Raw genomic sequence first — 21,404 nt, 5'->3', positions numbered from 1 at the left:
TATTTCTGATTGTGTGTGTATATATAATATATAACGACCAAAAAAAAAAAAAAAAAATTTGAAGCATAAATGTGATCTCACAAGGAAAAACTTACACCAAGTGGTGATTCGATTATCAATACCTTCTAAGCTCTTCTGGCAAGTTCCTATAACGCATCCACTGCTCAACATCACGACTCCGTAATAACATATCAAACCTCCTAAATAGACAAAGACTCAAAAGAATGAGAAAGGCTAAGATGCATAAAAAAACCCTTATGGGAGAGGAAACTATATATAACAATCTCTGAAATTTCAAAAATGCATGATATTTCCAGAAGTAACACAGATTGCATTAATATTCAGTTAGATATTTTGACAATAACTCACATATAGTTGCAAACAAGTGAAACAGACACATATGGGGTGCTAGTGTCGGGAAATTTTTCTCAACAGCGCTATTGCAATGTGCAATTACTCATTTTCAAATACACCAGTGAAATTTCTTATTGGTAATTATCTTACCGAGTCCCTAACAAAGAACTGTGGCATACTACATGTTGGTGAAAAGGCACTGAAATAATAAGATACTATAGATTCTTATGATCTCTTTCTCAAATAAATAAAAAAAAAAACTCTAGAAGAAAGAAAGTGGTAATAAAGATCAAACAATAAAAATGTGGTCAGAATATACCCCTTGCAGGCAGCCTTTAGTAGGTAACAAGAGTTAAGAAGCAGATCTGATAAAGATAAGTAGAGTACCTTCGTCCAAGAGACTGAAGAAAATTCTGCATATTTCCAATCAAAAGAGCAAACAAGATGAGTCCCAGTCCAATAATTACCATGGTAAAGATAATTTCTCCATTGAAATAGCTTGGAGTTTGATTTCCTGCCAAAGTGCTGATTTGCTTCATAAATCACAGGAGATAATATGTCAGCATAAAGGTTTAACACTTTAAATTATTTTTGGAATCATAATAAATTACCAAGTCATCTATAGAGTAACTAAAAACAAAATTTGAAAATTACTACTCCCAACAGGGGGAAGGAGAGAGACAGTGAGTGAGTAGTAGAGCTAGAGCCAATTAACATCATTACCTCATCATCATCAATAACAAGAAAAAAAAACATATTGAGGCGAATTTTACCTTTATAGATATAAGGTTTCCATTTAATTTCATTTATACACTTCATTTATTCATTTTGAGAATAGATAGCAGCCTTGAACGTTAACATAATTTACCCTTTTCTATCAAGAGACACCATGGATTCATATTATTCTTTTTATTTCTACAAACAACTAAACATATTTTTTTTATAAACAAATAAAAGATATAATGTTAAAGTACCTGAAACCCCCAAAAAAGTGAGTATAAATATTTAGTCATGATATCTCCCGTAGTGAGATGGACAACTGGAGTATAGATTCCATAAGAGAAATCTCCTTCAGCGTTAAAACAATCGGTAGCCTTCTCATTTTTTCTCCATTTATTTAACTCCTCCTCTGGAAGAGACTGAGCATGCCAACAATCTATTAAACTCACGCATGACTGCGAATTAGTGTTGTGGCAGGCGTCTCGAAGACATTGGTTAACCCTCTGAAACAAGAAAGAGTACAAATGTTCTATAAAAAAAAAAATAAAGGAATATGCATCATTAGGTTGGAGAATGAAATCTCCACACACCTGTAAGCCGAGGAGGTACCAGCATGACCCAATTACATGGCCAACCAACAAGAAAGTGAGAGTGTTTATAACAAAATTTGTCCAAGCTGACTCAAATACGAAGAAGCCATTTGGTGATTGACCAGCAAGCAGGGGCAGAACCCTATACAACCTGGGAAAGTATTGAAAAAAAACTGCCAGACGGAGAAGATTCTTTGTTTCATTTGCTTGAAATGATCGCAAAGGAACAATTGACAACATTATCATCTGAACAAGAATTTAAACAAAAGACAAGAGTAAATAAATAGAAAAGCTAAAACCCATCATATGGTGGGTGTCTGTAGAAAAAAATAAGGACAAACATTTAATAAAAACAGGATAGTTATGTGATCTTAGGATTATAAAGTTGGATGCATGATCAGATTTAAACAATTACACACCAAGCATATCAAACCAATTCAAAGTGGACATGAGAGAGAGAGAGTGTTTACTTGAGGAAGCGGTAAAACAACAATTAAGTCGACTAAAAATTTTCCATGAAGATAGTTGAGAGCGATTTTATATGGTTTGTCCACTATCTCTCCTGTACCAACCACTCTGGACCCAGGAGCTACGTAAGCCAACCTAAACTGCCATGAATTAGGAAATTTGAATACTTTAGCCGGGACTTAAATGGTACCATATAATTTCTATTACAATAAAAACTTAGAAAGGCTCAAACAGACAAAAAAATCAAAGCAACATTTAGTTTAAGACACCAAATGGATAACACAAATTCAGAATGACATTTCTAAACAGAAGGTGAAATGCTGTTACCTGGAGAAGCATGTGCAATAGGTATATGAAGTCTGTTAGAGTTCGGAAAAACACTAATAGTATGACAAAAACCCAGTCAACAGATATGCACTTCTCATCCTGCATTTTAAGAATGTAGATACACTAAAATTTAAAGGGGGAAACAAATTTACATATTGAAACAATTTTCGAACTGCTGGTGTCTGCGTCCAAGAATGCAGCCTCTAGAAATATAATCAAATTTAATGCAAACACATACATCAAAGTGACTTCAAGACATAAACGAAAACATCTGCCTAGAGTAAGCTTTTTGTTGTAAGAAGAACATTGTACCACAATTAATTATTTTTATGACTAGAGAACCCAATAAAAAAGTTGGAAAAAATGCAATGACAAACCCTACAGTTCATAATTTGAAACTTTAATATATGTGCTTTATGAAAGAAAAAAACATTTAACGACTAAACCTGTTGTGCAGATAACAAGAAGAAAAATAACGGATCTACAAAAACTGCCACCATGCAAGATATGACAAAGAACTTGTTCCATCTTCGTACAGCTTTAGCATCAGGGTTCACAACTCCGAGAATATATGGATGCAGAAAAGAACAAGTTCTTTTAAACCATCCTTTAGCATCATCATACAAAATATTATGGAGCTGCAGAGAATTATCCCAAACTCTATATTAGTTTCAATTTATTTTAGTTTTGGAGGAATCATTGGCTTCACAATATAGTAAGAAACTAAAAGCATTTACAATGGCCAATGTACAGACAAAAGCAAAGGAAAAAGTTTGAGCAAAGAAACTAAATTTACGAAAAAATTAGAAAGAGAGGGAAGTTGGTCAAAAAAAAAACAAAGGCAAAGGTTTGAGCAACTACATGATGCTCAAGTCAATGGTCAACTGAATCTGCTCCTTACACATAGCAACAATCATTCAACAATTAGTCAGTTCAGTTCATGAAGTTTTATCGGCTATACATCAATAATAAACATAAGAACAGCAAGAAAAATTAGTTGACCTGCTTGGGAAAAAGGCTAGGCTAAGCAGCATCACCACTTACCGTACAAACACAACAACACAGACAACAAACAATTTCACTACCTCCTTTAACTAAGGGTGATCCTCTTCTATTTCAAAAGAAACAGAAAAAGAATAACTACACATTATGATGGTTTACATACAAAAGCAACAGAAAAAAAAAAAATTATAAAGGGACATAATATCCTCATGGTTTTCATATGAAATTTAGATATAATAAGCACACACGACGAGACAAAATCATTCATTCAGTTATAAGAATGAAAAAGACCTTGTGATCAAACAAACTTGAAGCTACGTAGTTTCTCCGTTGAGCTGATCTCAAATTGTGAAGTGGTTTGCAAAATGTGCAATGAGAATCATTGCAATTTGTAAACTGCTGGAATGGAACACATGCAGGTGTGAAAGGGCTTTTGCTATCAATATTTAAGGATCCTGTATGGTCTACACCATCAATTACTGTTCCCTTGGATTCCATGGAATTGACAGGGCTCGAGATAAATGCATTCTTGGAACTGGATGGTGATTGTGAATGTAGCATCGGTACTTCATCATTTCTTGTTTTACCCATATTTCTTCAAGGAAGCCTAAAAGAAGAGGGAAATATAAACAGATTAAATAAAACCCATGAGATAATAGTACAACACTGCATATGGATCTAACTTTCATAATGTGGAATACAATGAATCTTTTGCATAAACCATTTAGTTATATAGAAGAGTATATCATGACAATTGAAAATGCATCTCCTAATACTTGGTAGTAAGTGGTAACAGTAGGTATCAAATAACAACTTCCAAATCATTATAATCCCTTAAGCCAATTCGAAAAACCCAATTCGAGCATTATACAATAGTGATTACATTACAGAGAAATCAATATGCAGAAAAAATGTGTAACTTAGTACATAGAAACAAACCTCATGAAAGCTGAAACCTTTATCAGTCAGCAGACCATTAACCCAGGACAGAGATGGGAGAAGGGGAAGTTGTGGTGGGTTTTGATGATGAGGAGGATAAAGATAAGAGAAGGAGTGAAGTCATGGATTTTTCTTGTGTTCAATCCCCCTAATAAAGCTGGCATTTCGAAACAGGAAATAATATGACACGGTTTCCATGAGAAATAAATGAGACGTTGGCATGGTTTTGGGTAATCGAGATTCTTCATGTTTATGGAAGGAAAGGAAAATCTTCATGTTTCTTATTATCTTATTATGGTTTATCCCAGGCTGTGGTGAGAGTAAACTCGAAACTGAAAGCTGATGTCACTTCAGTTCTGTTCGTTCGTACTTTCGTAGTGAGGCTGGAAGCTTCCAACTTCTTTGACTGTGTTTCAGATTTTCACACTTGGTTGACTGAGTTTTCAATATTATCACTTTGTTGCTCGCATTTTTAAATACAGTTTTACACTATAATATGAATGTTAATTTTGCTGTTAAAACCTTGCAAAACAATACTTTTTAACGAAAGTATTCAAAAAATATCTTCATGTGATCACATTTACTGTTTTTTTGTTTTATGAGAAAGATGTGATCAAATTCTCTGATTCATCGCATAGGCACTCGAATCATACCAAGGAATATTGTGTAATCTAGAGACTATACCGTATCTGTGTTTTGATCCCTGATTGTGTTATAACAAATAACACATGCAATGACACAAACACGTTATAGTTCAAAGTTACAGTATGTCCTTTATGATTCATGTTGTGACAAGGAAACCGAATCAACTTGCCATTTATTTCCGGGTACGCCTTCCAATTCTATTTATAATTTTGTGTGTTGGTGCTTTTAGTAAGTATTTCACTCTTACATTTTCAAATTTTATTATTAAATGAAGTTACATATTGCAGCCTGCTGTGTAAGAAATTTAAATAAAATCCTACACGTTTAAGGAGTTGCACTCAATCTTGCAAATGACCCGTAAAATTCACTAAGGATACCTTATCCGACTAGGAAAGGATTGGCTTCCCTACCATTATCGACTGGGAATAGAATTTAAGAAAGGACTGGGAAAGAATTGTGCTTATAAAAGCTGCCAGGCGTCCTCGGTCTACCTCAAGTTCTATTCTTTTGTATGCTTTGCTTAAGAATGGCTAGGAAAAGGAAAAACGTGAGCAGAAACCGAAAAATCAAAGATGATCATAGACAACCAGACAACAACGGAACATACACAGCCGAGTTACCTAGTAATGTCATCGACCAAATCCTCTCTCTCATTTCCACCAAACGTGCCGTCCGCGCCGGCCTTCTTTCAAAGGAATGGGGACACTTATGGTCTTCGGTTCCTGTGTTAGATTTCGACGAAGACGAGGATGGAAAGCCTGGTGATAAGCTTCAACGAAGAAAGTTCATCAACTTCATAAGAAGGTGTTTGAAGCGCCGTCGAAAAGATAAGTCCAACATAGACAAGTTCAGGCTTCACATGAGGTACTATGGAAGTCTTACTAGCGTAAACCAGTGGTTGAGTTTAGCTGCGGAGAGAAATGTGAAAGAGCTAGAAATATCCTTTATAAGAGAAAAAAACCCCGGGACGAGATCTCACAGACCCTTCTACTTACCACAAACAATTCTCAATAATGCGAAATCCTTGACCACCCTTAAGTTGGAGAGTGTGACCGTGAAGGACAGCATTGACGCCGTAAGTCTTCCTTCTTTGAAAACCATGTCCCTAGAACTAGTGCAATTCAGGAGTTCCTTGTCATTGATGCAGTTAATATCTGGATGCCCTTCTCTAGAGAGAGTGTTGATAACTTCATGCACCGGCCTCTCGGATCTTAAGATTTTGAGTTCGAGCCTCAAATCCTTGGAAGTTGTGAATTGCTACGTGCAGGGTATTAAAGTTGAAGCTGGGAATCTTGAATCTTTGAAGTTTTATGGAAACTTTTGTAGCCGGTATATGTTTCACACCTTCGACATTTTCACATGTCAAAGAGTTAGAAGCATAGAGTTTCGTGCCATATTCTTGACAGACGCATGGTGTAAAGGCTTCAATTTGAGTTTTCCCCTCCTAGAGAGTCTGGCTTTGCATCAATGCCTCTGGGATTACTGGGAATTCGAACAAATCAAAATCTCTAGCCAGAACCTGAAACGTTTCGTATTTTCCGATTCAGGATGCATCAAGCCCTTCTTTTTACTGGACCTTCCTAATTTATCAGAGGCTAGAATCGACCTCCGGTATAGACCTGTGGAGTCTGCTATCCCATGGGATTTCAAATGTCTGAGAAATTGTCTTGAAAATTTCAATACCTCTAGGAAACTAATTCTACATGTTACCTTACCTCAGCTATGTACTTTTCCTGAATGGATCAGGAACAACTACCCCCCACCGTTACCTAGTCTCAAGTATCTTGAGGTAGAAATAAGTGATTCTACAACTGCAGCAACAGATTCTGCCTTGATGGACTCGTTGCATTGGATGGCACCAGTCTCTCAAGTTTCTATCCATTATGAAACAACATCTGCTTAGAGATTCAGATTCTATATTAAATAGTAATCTACGACGACGAAAGCATTTACAAAAGTATTTACATGTTCAGATCACTATATATCAATATTTAAGTTATATATCTTAACCATCTACATAATATCGTGTATTTATACGTCGTGTAACAATACTATATACTCTTAGTAGCTATCGATAAACTGTTAATACCTCTTGTAGAAAATCGAAATGAGATTATGCCATTTTGGTCACTCGAATTCTGCTCAATAGTTAAACCAAAAAAAAATTCTGCTCCATAGAGCATGGGCTCCTACAACACCCTATCACATTTCCAACGCTTGCTCTCTTTCACCAAGCAATTGACTTCCCACGTCAACCAAGGCAGCCATGACAAAGCCCTCACTCTCTTCCACCACATACAAGCCTCCCTTGCTCTCCCTCTCGACGCCCACGTCTTCTCCCTCATCCTCAAGTCCTGCTCCTCCCTCCGCCGCCCCCAACTCGGCGCCGCCGTCCACGCCCACGTCACCAAGTCGTCATTCCTCCCAAACCCTTATGTGGCTTCCGCTCTAGTCGACATGTACGGCAAATGCGTCTCGGTTTGGACCGCACGTCACTTGTTCGATGAAATTCCTCACAGAAATGTTGTTGTCTGGAACGCCATGATTTCGGTGTATACACGCAATGCTGACGTTGCTGAGGCTTTGAGGTTGTTTGAGGCTATGGATATTGAGCCTGATGTGGGGACTTATAACACTATTATGGCCGGAATGTCTGCGATGGACGATGGGTCGTTTCGAGCTGTGGAGGTGTATAGGAAGATGTGCGAAAGAGGGTGGAAGCCGGATTTGATCACATTGCTTGCTCTGTTACGTGCTTGTGTTGGTGTAGCAGCTTTTAGGTTTGTTAAAGAAATTCATGGCTATGATGTAAGGAATGGGATTGACTCGCGTTCGCAGCTGAGTAGTGGATTAGTAGAGGCCTACGGGCGCTGTGGTTGTGTCGAAAATGCGCATAGTGTGTTCTGGGGGTTGAAGGAAAAAGATGTGGTTGCGTGGAGCAGTTTGATATCAGTGTATGCGGTTCATGGAGAGGCGAGAGCTGCGTTTGATGTTTTTAGAGAAATGGAGTGGGCGAATGTTGTGCCTGATGAGATTACTTTTCTTGCGGTGTTGAAAGCGTGTAGCCATGCCGAAGGATTAGCTGATGAAGCACTGAGTTATTTTGATTGTATGCGTAGATATGGCTTGCGAGCCAACAGTGATCACTATTCTTGTTTAGTGGATGTGTTGAGCAGAGCAGGGAGGTTACGCGAGGCGTACGAGGTCATAAGGAAAATGCCAGTGAAGGTTACTGCTAGAGCTTGGGGTGCTCTTCTTTCGGGGTGTAGAACTTACGGAAACCTGGAGCTTGCGGAGATAGCAGGGAGAGCTCTGTCTGAACTTGAGCCTGATAATCCTTCCCATTATTTGTTGTTGTCGACGATTTATGTTAGCTTAGGACGGCACGATGAAGCTCATAGAATGAGAAGGGAAATGAGGCACAAAGGTGTTAAGGCAACGGTTGGAAGTAGTTGGATGGTTCAAGAGTGATACTATGGATGGATGCAAAACTTTGCTGCAGTTTTTGGCGTTAAATAGTACCCAAAGAAGTATATGATTGAAGATATTAGACTTTGCCTAACAGATCAACCTCAAACTGTTATATGAGATTTGCACTCTCAAAATTGTGATTTGCAAAATTAAAGGCAATGATTTGCAATTCCATACCTGTTACACTGTGTAAATTTCACTTCCGTTTTATCTTCATCTTTGCTGCATTATTTCATGATTGATCTTGAGCAAATAAAATCGATTGCACATTAAAATTTCATATCTGACTCGAGTCAACAGTTAAAAAGTTAGTCGGGCTGGGCCTAAACGGGCTAGGCGGAATGGGCCAACGCAAGCGGGCCGGTCCATCTTCAAAACCTTTAAAACCAATTTCTGCTACTTCCATCTCTAATCTCTGAAACTGATAATGGCAGCGAAGCCTAAACCTCTCTAATCCCAGACCATGGCGACCACCATTCCCATCCTCTCCTCTCCAAACCCCTCCATTCTCAGAACCAAATTCACTTCCTTCTCTCCTGTCACCGCCCGGCTTCAAAACCAAGCCATTCCCTTTCGGTCTGCAACCAAAATCCAATCTTGGAAGACAAACCAAACCCATAATCTTGGTGGGTTTCCAGGGAAAGGAGTTGGGTTTGTGTTTGAGAGGAAGTTGAGGGCTCGTGTGAGTGCAAAGGAGGATGGCGGTGATGAAGCTGAGGAGGAAAGTAGAGGAGAGAGTACTATGCCGGAGCGGTTTAGGTACTTGAACAAAGAAGCTCCTGACCCTCCTGTCAGGTGGCCTTGGTTTCTGGGTAAAATGCTTCACTCTCTTTGTCTTTCTCTTTTGTTGTGTTTTGTGAGAAATGGGTGATGTTTGGAAAAGTGAGCAAAATGAAAGGTTGAGTCTTTGAGATTGTATTGAATTGGGACACTAACATTTACTTAAGAGAGGTAGTTAAGTAGGTGAGTGTAGTATTTGAGCTTAGGTTTGTATGATTCTCCATATTTTTACTAGCTTAAGAAGATGGGAATTTTGGGGTTTTACTTGTGATAATATCCATTGGATGATTATGGGAAACAATATTATTGGCATTATGATTAAGAAGCTGGATTTCTTGTTTTCATACAAGTACAGATACAGTTTGGTTGGTTTTTTTATTTTTTATTCTTTAGGCATCACTACATCACTACATCACTAAAGTATTACTTGAGAAGACAGACACAAGATCTTGGCTGCATGTTTTCATGAGAGGGATGGTGTGTAGTAATAGTACTTCTGTTTGAAGAAGGTTCTGCAACTATGCATGCTGTTGCATTAACATCAATGACTCGTTCTCGTATGCTAAGTCTAACACATGTGATATTGGCCGAGTTGCAGTGAGACTGTGAGACGTGTGGTTTCCTATTTTTATGTGGATGAATTGTGTAGACTGTAGAGGGGGTAGATTTGGACAAGTCCAGTATATGTGTCTCTTACTTCTTCATTCTTGAGGATATTCTTTCAAAATGTGTTTTCTTGCTGATAAAAAGTTTTGCTGATTCTTGTTGTTGAAGAAATTTAGTCATTAGTACAGTCAAGAAAGTGCTGGTTTCTTGAGTCAGTGTAAACCGATCATTCTAGTTCCTGCTATATGAACTCTGGGTAGTGGTATCATAAAAAACATTAAGGTACTATTCTTAACGCCCTAGTGAACGCAAGGACAGTTGTTTCTTGGTATTGCTGGTTGATCATTGTAGTTCCTGTTATATGAACTCAGTAATGTTATCATAAAACACACACTAACCTGGTATAACTTTTAAATCCTTAGTGGGATAAAAATTCTTTCTTGAATTGCTGGTAAACAATACATAACATATGTGGCTGCCTTAACGATTTTATGTTATTGATGTGCAGCATCGGCCTTTCTCATCTATGCATGGAGAGCTGTCTTGTTAGAATTATCTAACTGGAGAAAGGGTGCACTAGCTATTGTCCAATTTGTGGGATACCTCTTGAAGCTTAGCTTGGCCGTCATCTTTCATTTTGTAGGCGATCCCATCACCTACATGATCAGATTCGTAGAAACAATCTTCTATGCTGTTCGCGCTTACTACTCTGAGATAGTGGCGTACGCTCCAATTCCAGAGTTGACTACAGTTATCATGCTGGCTTCAGCTGTTCTTGCTATTGCAGAAGCTGTCGTTCCAAACTCTGTAAACTGTCAACCTATTCTGCTCACGTTATCTGGTGTGGTAGGCTATGCAGTTGTGTTTGATTACATCTCAGAGCCTTTCTTCTACACGATTCTAGTGGGGTTGTATGGTTACTCACGATTTGTTAAAAGGAGGGACGATGTTACATCTGCATTGCCAGCTGCAGCTGTGTTGGCTGCTGTAGGAGAACCATGGATTAGAGTTTTGGTTCTACCATTGTTTCTGGCATTGGCCATCTTTATTTATTCAAAGAAGCTTCCTGAAAGAAAGGAGGATCTTGTAGTCACCAACAGAAAGCTTCCATTGCCCTTGTTGGGCGCAGCCTTATCTATTGGAATTCGGCTTGCTGCTAACTGGGCTGGGTACCGACATTTGACATGGAAGATAGTGTGACCTTATCTGTTCTATGAGATGCTTCAATTTTGGTGACAGAAGGATCCGGCACTTATAGCTGCTTAGAGTCATCTCTCAAATTCCAGTAATATGGCCGAGTCTTGCTATTCCTGTTTTGGTCTCAAAAGTGTACTGCTTACTTGAAATTGTACGTAGATGTGTTTTAGTAGATTGAAAATGTGTTTGAAATTTTTTATTAGTGAAAGTCTGAAAGATATTCAAGCGAAGATGTATTTTGCCTGGTAGTTCATGACAAGAGATGTGGAAGATTGAGAAGAGCATGAGTGAACTCACAGAAGATTAGGGGAGGTGGGATCATTCCATGTAATAAGCTTAAATTCTTATCTATTTTCCGCATAATTGCCAAATTGCCGCCTTATTAGGTTTCATTGTGGTACCAATTTGCTACCTTATGTTCTATTTGAGCTAATTTTTGACTCTGCGACTATAGCAAACTCGACCATGTCACTTTACAAAACATGTTTGTTTTTCAACAACACTTCGCAAAAAAATGTTTTAGACTTTCGATCTTATCACTTTTTAGATATGGAGCCAATGCCTTAAGTTCAGTACCGCATCGAGTATAATTTCGGTCGATTCGAACTGTGAAGTTACTAAGTCGAATTGAGGATCTCTTACCATAGCTAACACAATTACAAAGTTGAGTTTTTTTACCACTGAGCTGATCAGCCACCATGAATACGGTAATGATAAAATTTTAGTAATTTTCGGTAAAAATTGTAAATAAAGAAAATTGCTAGGAAAAAGGATGGAAAATGACGTGGCGAGAAACCAAGGAAACGACGACGTAGAAGCGGTAAGTAAGGAGAAAGAAAAGCCCTAGGGTTTGTGTTTGGGCTTTCGATTCCCTATATAAACAAACCCCTTCACTCCTTCAACATCACAATCTTCTCCTCCTCCAAATCCCCCAGCCTCTTCTCTTCTAGGTTCTTAGTTCGCTGCAAATCCTCTGTAAATTTTTCTTCTTGCTTTTGCTTTTGTTTCAATATGGCTGAAATAGCACGCACGATGCACCCCGGGCTTCTCTGAGAGTTCTCACTGAAGAAGAAAGCCCCAATGCTCGTGCTAAAACGGCGCCGTCAAGTGTTGCAGCTTAGCTTCGCTCTTCCCTACAGCTCTGCCTGTGTCAAATCGACGGCTACATCTCTCAATTTTCAATTCCAAATCTTGGTGCCTCGACACACCTTTAGCTTGCTTTCGATCAAATCCATGAAATCAAAGTTAGTCATGGAGGCACACATCGATTTGCGGTGTCTACACGTGGGGGTTTATCTCTTCGTTGATTTTGCCTCTAAAAACGTCCGCTAAATTTACTTTTGTTCTATTTGTTATTGTGAATCTGTGGCTATGATTACAAATTATCCGCGCTTCTGAGAGCAATCTATGAAGCATAATACGATAATCCATGGTTGAATTTCTTGATATGAGCCATTCTTTCTGCTGATTTTGTTGCTGAAAAAGTTTCAATGTTTTAGATTGGAAGTTTTTGGCTGTGATGATTGATTTTACAGCTTTATGCCAGTTCTGCTTCAGAAAATTCGTGATAGAGAGAGCTGTCTTATACTCTGAGCCTAATTTTTTTTCTTGAAAAAGTTTTAATCTTTGCTAGTTTTTGGTTTTGGTTATGATTCAAATATGAGACCGGTGATGATTCAATCCGATTGTTCGAGGTGTAGTGTAGCCGAGACCCTGAAAAGGGAGAACCCCTTGGTGAAGCTATATTTCATATGACTTTACTGGATTTTGCTGAGGTTTTGTTTCAATGTTTTTATGTATTGATGTTTTTGGTTTTTGGGTTTGTGTTATGATGCCTGTGATGGTTACAATCCAACTTGATTGAGGTGTAGTGGAAGCGAGACCCTGTTTTGCAGGGAGAACCTACTGGTGGAAGCTATGTTCCATTGACTGAAACTTCTTGTGACTGAGGCATTTTTTTTAACATTGATGTTGATTGTGAAGTTGTGACTGTTTTGGTTTGCTTTTTGTGATTTTGAATTGAGTTTTACTATACTCGGAGGCTCTTTCAGTAGCTGGTAGAGTCTGAAAAACTCATATAATGTGTGTTGTCTATCAGCTTCATCTCTAGTTTTATAGAGAGTGGAGTTAAATAACAGCACTACATGTTTGCTATCTTCAAATTTATTTTCTTTATCTTTTGTTACTAACTTTGTGTTGATTGCAGGTCATTTGATTCTGTCTTGATACAGAGCTCAATTGTGAAAGGAATCAGAGGAAATGTAACTATGAAAGTAATGCAGAGTAGGATCAATGTGTAAGGTTTCCCATGTTGAAGAACTTAAATGTTTTTAGAGATTCCCTTCCTCGTAATCAATGTACATCATTGAATCACATTAGATTTTTAACAATGATTGTGATGCCAAAGAACTGTCGACCCTTGTATGAACAGATTTGATAAACATCTTGAGTAAAGTGAAGGAAAGATGAACATAATAAGAGGATTCAAAAACTTGCCATAGTAAATGAAAGATGAACATACTATCAAAGAGAAAAAAAGTAAAGGAAAGATGAACTAAACAAAGCATTTAACACCAAAACAGGGTTTCAATTGCATTCATATGCAACAAGGGCAGAATACCCAGATATTAACTAGGGTAAGAGCCAAACCTTTGGTAATCCTACAAACTTCAAAAGCAAAATTGGGCAACTGAATCGAACGAACTCAATAAAAGCCTAATGAACAACACTCATTATCATCACTGCTGCCAAGACACAATGAGGTTGAGATATAGCATATGAACATAAGAATTAGTATATGTACACGTGATGGTTACAATCCAACTTGATTGAGGTGTAGTGGAAGCGAGACCTTGAAGGTATAAGGATAGTTGGCAATCCTTTTATCTTGCAAAACACCTTGAGATGATGTTATCTGATAAAAAACAGGTGGCACTAATATCCCTTATGGTTTCAGGTAAAACATGCATATGCATATCACTGTTTTTCACAGAGGTTAGCAGCTTCGTTTACTATCCTAGTACTGAGTCTTCTGCTGTCCTAAGTTTCAAAGTCTGTTATATTAGTTTAATAAGTCTTTCAAATTCAAATGGACAACTGAGTTTGTGGGAAGTGCTTTGGCGCTCAAACCAGTCTAAGGGTTGAGATCTTTTGTTATGCCAACCCGTGACCAAATGGTTTGCTGCTCAAGGCTCGAGCTAGGATTTCATGATACGTTATCCTATGCAGAGCTGTCCCTGTGTGATTCAAAGACCAGTCGCTATCGGCTGTGTCAAGGTCCACTAATGGACTGAGTAAGAGGGTTTGAAACCTCTTTGCTCCCTGTTTTGAATCGTTCATGTTTTAGGAAAGGGTTCTTTGTCTTATTGAGATTGCTTGTGTCATCTCTGTGTTTGGACACATCACTTTCAGTATGGGAGCCAAACATTTATGTCCAAACTTTTCTGAAACATGTTGAGGTCAGCTTGCATCATCTTTGATGCCTTGTCTGCCTATATATATTTATAGCTTTGGCTTTGCTCAATGGTTGTTGAAAACTGTCTTATTGCGTTTTCTTTATTGAGTCTAGTTTTAGCTTGCATTGTTCATGCTGCTCTAAATCTTCTTCATGACTTTCGTGACTGTAAACCTTAGAGCTTGAACTCAAAACTTCTTTCATCAACTCATATCATGTTGTATACCATGAGGGATGTGTAGTGCAACCAACCCAAGAAGCGTTCAAGGTTGAATCAGCTAGTGGTTAGCTGAATTCACGAACAAGGCTTCTAAAAGTGTTCCATGTTGTAAGAGCTTAGAAACAAGAGAGGGAATAGGTCTAGACTAGTTTGGGACTAAGAAGGATAACACTGTGGTAGTGTATCACTAGAACTATTATTCTTGTAAGAAGTTACTTCAACTTAGTGGAAAGTTTTGTCTCTCAAGAGTTAGAGACACGCAGTTTTTCTCCCTGCATTCAGGGTTTCTGCGAGTAAAAAACATCTTTGTGTTGTTTCTTTATTTGCTGCAATTTACTTTCTGCAAACTCGTATCCTGTAAATCTAGGATAGCACAAATCATTGCTATCCTCGGATACAGAAGTCAACGAAAATTCAAAAAGGGCCTATTCACCCCCCTCTAGGACCTTTAGACCCTGTTTTGCAGGGAGTACTCGTGGAAGCTATGTTCCATTGACAGAAACTTTTTGTGACTGAGGCATCTTTTTGAACATTGATGTTGATTGTGAAGTTGTGAGTGTGTTTTGGTTTGCTTTTTGTGATTTTGAATTGAGTTTTACTATACTCATAGCCTCTTTTAGTAGCTGGTAGAGTCTGAAAAACTCATAAAATGTATGTTGGCTATCAGCTTCATCTCTAGTTTTATAGAGAGTGGAGTTAAATAACAGCACTACATGTTTGCTATCTTCAATTTATTTTCTCTTATCTTTTGTTACTAAGACTTTGTGTCGATTGCAGGTCATTTGATTCTATCTTGATACAGAGCTCAATTATGAAAGGAATCATGGAAATGTAACTATGAAAGAAATGCAGAGTAGGATGAATGTGTAAGAGGTTTCCCATGTTGAAGAACTTCCATGTTTTTAGAGATTTCCTTGCTTGTAATCAATGTACATCATTGATCACATTTGCTAAACAATGAGTATGATACCTAAGAAAATTTTTGGACTTTGAGACTGGTTAAGGTTTATGAAGCTGTTGACCCTTGTATGAACAGATTTGATAAACATGGAGTAATAGTGAAGGAAAAATGAACATAATAAGAGGAAAAAAATAATAATAATAAAGGAAAGATTAATTACAAAAGACCCCCGAACTATGGGGTCACTTTCATTTTGGTATCTAACTACTAAAATTTTATGTTTACATACCTGAAGTTCATCCCGTTAGACAAGTACCCCGTCAATTTAAGGTGTTTTCTGCTGATGTGGATCACTTGGGACCCACAGCTGTCAGTTTCTAAGTGGATATGAGGGATATTTTGGTTTAACTATAATTTACTCTATTTTACTTAAATGGCAGTCGTGGTTGCCCCATGCTTCTCTGGCGTTTGCTTTTCCTGTAAACTTCCTCTTCTTGTCCAGCGAACTTCGTGAACGCCAATCTTCTTCTTCAAAACCAAAATTAACATTAACACAGACGATTTAGTGTAGCTCAGGATGTCACTGTGTCAATGCAACCCATCAATCCCAACACAAACAAATGGAAAACCACTGTCTTTCTCAGCTTTGAAAGCAACGAATTACAATCACAAACGTGACCAAACAAACAAACCCCACAACCCAAGATGAAAAACCCATTTCCTCATTTTCTACACTGATTTGTGCCCATATAACAAAACCCATAACCACCCAAGTAAAATCAAACACACAATCACTATCATCCTTCACTTCCTCTCATTCCCCCCAATTTCTTACAACCCCAAATTAGGGCTTCGTCTACTTCATCACCAAAAACGTAATTTCAGAGCAAAAGAAGTTAGGGCTTACAGTAGAGGGGCTACGCGGAGGCCTATTCTGGTTGCGCGAAGCCATGGAAATCACAAATCGGAGTACCCACTCAGACCTAGAGTTGTGTAATCCAGCGTCGTTTCATGTTGTGGATCTGGGGGGTAATCGGCAATGGAAATCACAAATCGTTTCAGTTGCGTAATTTTGCTCAAGGATCAAAATCTCTACGATATATCCGATATATCCTCTGATATCTCCTTTTTTCGAAAGACCAATATATCTATAGGGCTCAATATCTTATCTTCCACCGTATCTAAGATATTTTCCTGATATTTCTCTGATACCGTCAAATATTTTCGATAGTTATGATATTTCCGATATATCACCGATATATTAAAAAAATATCTGTAAAAAAAATTGAAATAATATCCGGAAGAGAAGTAATTCTCTCAAGGTATATCTCAATGAAGAGTGTGGGTCTCGAGTGATATCTAGGATAAAAATAATTCCCTCGAGGTATATCCCAATGAAGAGTGAGGGTCTTGACTCTTGAGTGATTTCCGGAAGAGAAATTCCCTCAAAGTATATCTAGAATAGAAGTAATTCCCTCAAGGTATATCTCAATGAAGAGTGTGGGTCTGGAGTGATATCTAGGATAGAAGTACTTCTCTCGAGGTATATCCCAATGAAGAGTAAGGGTCTTGAGTGATTTCCAGAATGGTCTGGAGTGATATCTAAGATAAAAGTAATTCTCTCGAGGTATATCCCAATGAAGAGTAAGGGTCTTAAGTGATTTCTAGAAGATAAGTAATTCCCTTGAGGTGTATCCCAATGAAGAGTGGTGGTCTCGAGAAGATGATGATGAAGACGGTGGAAGCGGAAAAGGTGGTGGAAATACCGGGTTTGTATATGAACAATCTTCTACAGTTGGTGGAATGAACAATTTTTCATATGAAGAAAATTACGATCATGCCTCCCATGATCATGGCTATAGAAGTACTAGGTATGGAGCGCAAGAGGATACCATGTATGAGAGGAGGACTAGAGGTCCAAATGATGATCAAGATGTTATTTCAGTTGCGCTAAGTTTTGAGTCTATCAGTTTAGGTAGTGGGACTAGAACCTCAAATGAATCCCAAGAAGGCAACAATCTATATGGCTATAATGTTTATGGCTATAATCAATGCGCGAAAGTCAGTGATCAATCATCCAGTTGGATTCATCCTTACTATCCACTTATAGGGGAAACAGTCGGCTGCTCCAAAGACATATATGATTATCATATTCAACACTACAATTCGTACTATATGAGTCATATGTTTTGGTCTGATTATTGTACTTTTGTGAACCAGCGTGCGTCTTATCAACAACCTAGATTCTCATTTTCGATGTAGATGAAGTTGATGTTTGTAATATTTATATGTAAATCTAATAAATTAAATATTTCAGAAAAAAAAAAATTTCTTTTCAAAATCGTAATATTTTTTCCCATATTTTCCCGATATATCCGATATCTCCCTTTTTCAAAGGACCGATAGATACACCGATACCGATATTTTAAACCTTGTTTCTGCCTTTTACTGTCTTTTAGGCAGAGTAAAATAGAGTTAGACCAAAATATCTCTCAATTCCACCTAGAAACTGACAGCTGTGGGTCTTAGGCAAGCCACGTCAGCAGAAAATGCCCCAAATTGACTGGGTAACTGATGGAGGTATTACCTTGTCTAACGGGGAGAATTTCGGGTATGTAAACGCAAGATTTTAGTAGTTAGGTATCAAAATGAAAGTGACCTCATAGTTCGGGGGTCTTTTGTAATTAATTCATAAAGGAAAGATGAACTAAACAAAGCATTTAGCACCAGAACAGGGTTTCAAATGCATTCATATGCAAGAAGGGCAGAAAACCTAGAAATTAACTAGGATAAACACCAAACCTCTGGTAATCCTACAAACTTCAAAAGCAAAATTGGGCAACTGAATCGAACTTTACTTAACGAACTCAGTAAAAGCGAACAATGCTCATTATTATCATTGCTGCCAAGACACATTGAGGTTGAGATATAACATATGAATCATAAGAATTATTATATGTAAAATTGAGGTTGATATCACCCGTTCAAAATTTGAGGGCTTGTTGATGATGATTCTATTGACCATTGACTTCCTAGATATTTTTAATTTGTAGAAAACGCCAATCAACAAGGAAATTAGGAAACCAGATGGGATCATGCCTGACGTAAGAAGCTATCATAATCTGATTATATAAGAGAAAGCATGCTTGCAGTTTTACCAATCTAACCTCATTTGATCATGGATCTTCAATGCCCTTCCTTCCAAGTCCTGTTTACTTTCTTGCTACTTACTGTGATTCTGCTACTGAAAATAGGGAAGAGAGGCCACAACAACAACTCCTCTGCTTCAAACCTACCACCAGGGCCATGGAAGCTACCAATTATTGGAAACATACACCAGCTCATTGGCACTCTACCCCATCGTGGACTCAGAGACTTGGCCAAGAAATATGGACCTGTTATGCACCTGAGGCTCGGAGAAGTTTCCACCATAGTTGTTTCGTCAGCTGAGCTTGCCAAAGAGGTGATGAAAACACATGATATTATCTTTGCATCAAGACCCCAAGTCTTAGTTACAAGGATCTTATATTATGATTCTAAAGATATTGCATTTGCTCCATATGGTGATTACTGGAGAGAATTACGAAAAATTTGCACGCAGGAGCTCTTAAGTGCAAAGCGGGTTCAATCTTACCGGCCTATTAGGGAAAAAGAGGTACTGAATCTCATCAAATGGATTGGTTCAAGAGCAGGATTACCAATTAATCTTACTCAGAAAGTTTTATCTGCCACATATAGCATAACTTCTCAAGCAGCCTTTGGTATTCAGTGCAAGGATCAAGAAGAATTCATATATGCAGTGAAGGATATTATCAAAGCAGTGTCGGGCTTCAATGTGGCAGATGTATTTCCTTCTTTCAAATTACTTCATAGGATAAGTGGAGTGCATCCTAAACTTCAGAGGCTGCAGAAGCAAGCTGATAGAATATTGGAAAACATCATCAAAGAACATATACAAGCTACAACAACAGCGAAAAGTGATGAGGCTCAAGATCTGGTAGATGTTCTCCTAAAATTTCATGAGACTTGCGGTGGCAGTGAGCTTTCTTTGACTACTGACAACATCAAAGCAGTGATATTGGTAAGTATAGACACACACGTCTGACTATCCTCTAAGGAAGAGACTATGTTGACTATAAAGAGTTAGAGACTTATTTTTTTTTTCTTTAACTGAGTTTGTGTTAACCTGTTTCCTTCCTTTATTTACAAATTACAACTGTTATCAATTTGAGCTGGCTGTTAGTTTGTTTATGAATTAACAAATTAATCATTAATTTTCAGGATATTTTTACCGCTGGGAGTGAGACATCAGCTACGACTGTAGATTGGACAATGTCAGAAATGATCAAAAATCCGAGAATCATGAAAAAGGCACAGGATGAGGTGAGGGAAGTGTTCAACAGGACACAGCAAGTAAACGAAACAAGCATCAGAGAGATGAAATATTTAAAGTTGGTCATTCAAGAAGCACTGAGGTTACACCCTCCTGCTCCCCTGCTACTTCCAAGAGAATGTGGAGAGAGGTGTGAGATTGATGGGTATGAAATACCTGTCAAAACAAAGGTAATCGTGAATGCTTGGGCGATCGGGAGAGATCCCAATTACTGGAGTGAGCCGGAGACCTTTAATCCAGAGAGATTCATTGATAGCTCTGGTGAATACCAAGGAACAAACTTTGATTACATCCCATTTGGTGCTGGAAGGAGAATGTGCCCTGGCATATTATATGGTCTGGCTAATGTTGAGCTCCCACTAGCAATGTTGTTATATCATTTTGATTGGAGTCTCCCCAATGGAATGAATAATGAAGACCTGGAGATGACTGAGGAGTTTGCCGCTGTTGTCCAACGAAAACAAGATCTGCTTTCGATTCCCACTCCATATCACCGTCCTCTGACTGATGCAAGTTCAAAAACAGAAATAAGTTAATCAAGTACTTTGAAGTGTACGTTTTCTTTTTTCCCTTGTAATTGCAACTGTACTTTGTTAGTTAGTTTGTTTATGTTGTACTTGTGTTATCAGAAGTTTGAGAAGTATCTAAAGCCTAGTTGCTCAATAAAATTCAAACACTTTCCCAAGATTTCGCCTCTACAGAAACTTCCGATATTTATACTCATAGCCTCTTTCGGTAGCTGGTAGAGTCTGAAAAAGTCAGTGATGTTAAATAACAGCTACACATGTTTGCTATCTTCAAATTTTGTTCTTTATCTTTTGTTACTACAACAGAATTTGTGGATTTATATTTACAAAAAAAAAGTGGTGTTGATTGCAGAAAAATTTGGACTTGGGGACTGGTTAAGGTTTATGAAGCTGTCAACCCTTGTATGAACAGATTTGATAAACATCTTGAGTAATAGTGAAGGAAAGATGAACATAATAAGAGGATTCGAAAACTTGCCATAGTAAATGAAAGATGAACATTCTATCAAAAAAAATAAGGAAAGGAAAGATGAACTAAACAGAGCATTTAACACCAAAGCAGGGTTTCAAATGCATTTATATGCAACAAGGGTGGAAAACCCAGAAATTAACTAGGATAAGAGCCAAACATCCGGTAATCCTATAAATTTCAAAAGTAAAATTGGGCAACTGAATCGAACTTTACTTAACGAGCTCAGTAAAAGCGAACAACGCTCATTATTATCATTGCTGCCAAGACACATTGAGGTTGAGATATAGCATATGAATCATAAGAATTAGTATATGTAAAATTGAGGTTGATATCACCCT

General features: G+C 37.9%; 5 protein-coding genes across 5 annotated transcripts in view; 4 read left to right on the top strand and 1 right to left on the bottom strand.

Moving 5' to 3' along the window:
* Positions 1–4,052, bottom strand: part of LOC101300753 (probable cyclic nucleotide-gated ion channel 20, chloroplastic-like) — a 6,529-nt gene extending 2,477 nt beyond the window's left edge. Inside the window, exons 1-8 of the mRNA XM_004305954.1 lie at positions 3,753–4,052; positions 2,906–3,097; positions 2,460–2,558; positions 2,135–2,272; positions 1,665–1,910; positions 1,329–1,577; positions 742–887; positions 123–200 (exon numbers count right to left, since the gene is read on the bottom strand). Of these exons, the coding sequence (XP_004306002.1) occupies positions 123–200; positions 742–887; positions 1,329–1,577; positions 1,665–1,910; positions 2,135–2,272; positions 2,460–2,558; positions 2,906–3,097; positions 3,753–4,052 (1,448 nt within the window). The remainder of the gene's footprint in view (positions 1–122; positions 201–741; positions 888–1,328; positions 1,578–1,664; positions 1,911–2,134; positions 2,273–2,459; positions 2,559–2,905; positions 3,098–3,752) is intronic.
* Positions 4,053–5,571: 1,519 nt separating this feature from the next.
* Positions 5,572–6,948, top strand: LOC101300473 (F-box/FBD/LRR-repeat protein At1g16930-like). Its single transcript, XM_004305953.1, has one exon. It carries the CDS (start codon positions 5,572–5,574, stop codon positions 6,946–6,948), a length of 1,377 nt encoding a protein of 458 aa, XP_004306001.1.
* A 278-nt stretch (positions 6,949–7,226) lies between these two features.
* LOC101300174 (putative pentatricopeptide repeat-containing protein At1g03510-like) lies at positions 7,227–8,516 on the top strand. Its single transcript, XM_004305952.1, has one exon. The coding sequence runs from the start codon at positions 7,227–7,229 to the stop codon at positions 8,514–8,516; it is 1,290 nt and encodes a 429-aa protein (XP_004306000.1).
* Positions 8,517–8,926: 410 nt separating this feature from the next.
* On the top strand, positions 8,927–11,491 carry LOC101308695. The gene is made up of 2 exons (XM_004304061.1): positions 8,927–9,328; positions 10,411–11,491. The coding sequence occupies exons 1-2, from the start codon at positions 8,980–8,982 to the stop codon at positions 11,100–11,102; spliced, it is 1,041 nt and encodes a 346-aa protein (XP_004304109.1). The 5' UTR covers positions 8,927–8,979; the 3' UTR covers positions 11,103–11,491.
* A 7,342-nt stretch (positions 11,492–18,833) lies between these two features.
* Positions 18,834–20,946, top strand: LOC101308399 (cytochrome P450 71D11-like). The gene is made up of 2 exons (XM_004304060.1): positions 18,834–19,755; positions 19,956–20,946. The coding sequence occupies exons 1-2, from the start codon at positions 18,853–18,855 to the stop codon at positions 20,601–20,603; spliced, it is 1,551 nt and encodes a 516-aa protein (XP_004304108.1). The 5' UTR covers positions 18,834–18,852; the 3' UTR covers positions 20,604–20,946.
* Positions 20,947–21,404: the final 458 nt, after the last annotated feature.

The sequence above is a fragment of the Fragaria vesca genome, linkage group LG6 (genome assembly GCF_000184155.1).
Source record: "Fragaria vesca subsp. vesca linkage group LG6, FraVesHawaii_1.0, whole genome shotgun sequence".
NCBI lineage: Eukaryota > Viridiplantae > Streptophyta > Magnoliopsida > Rosales > Rosaceae > Fragaria > Fragaria vesca.
Note: the sequence above shows the minus strand (reverse complement) of the source record. Positions and strands in the feature narration are given on the sequence as shown.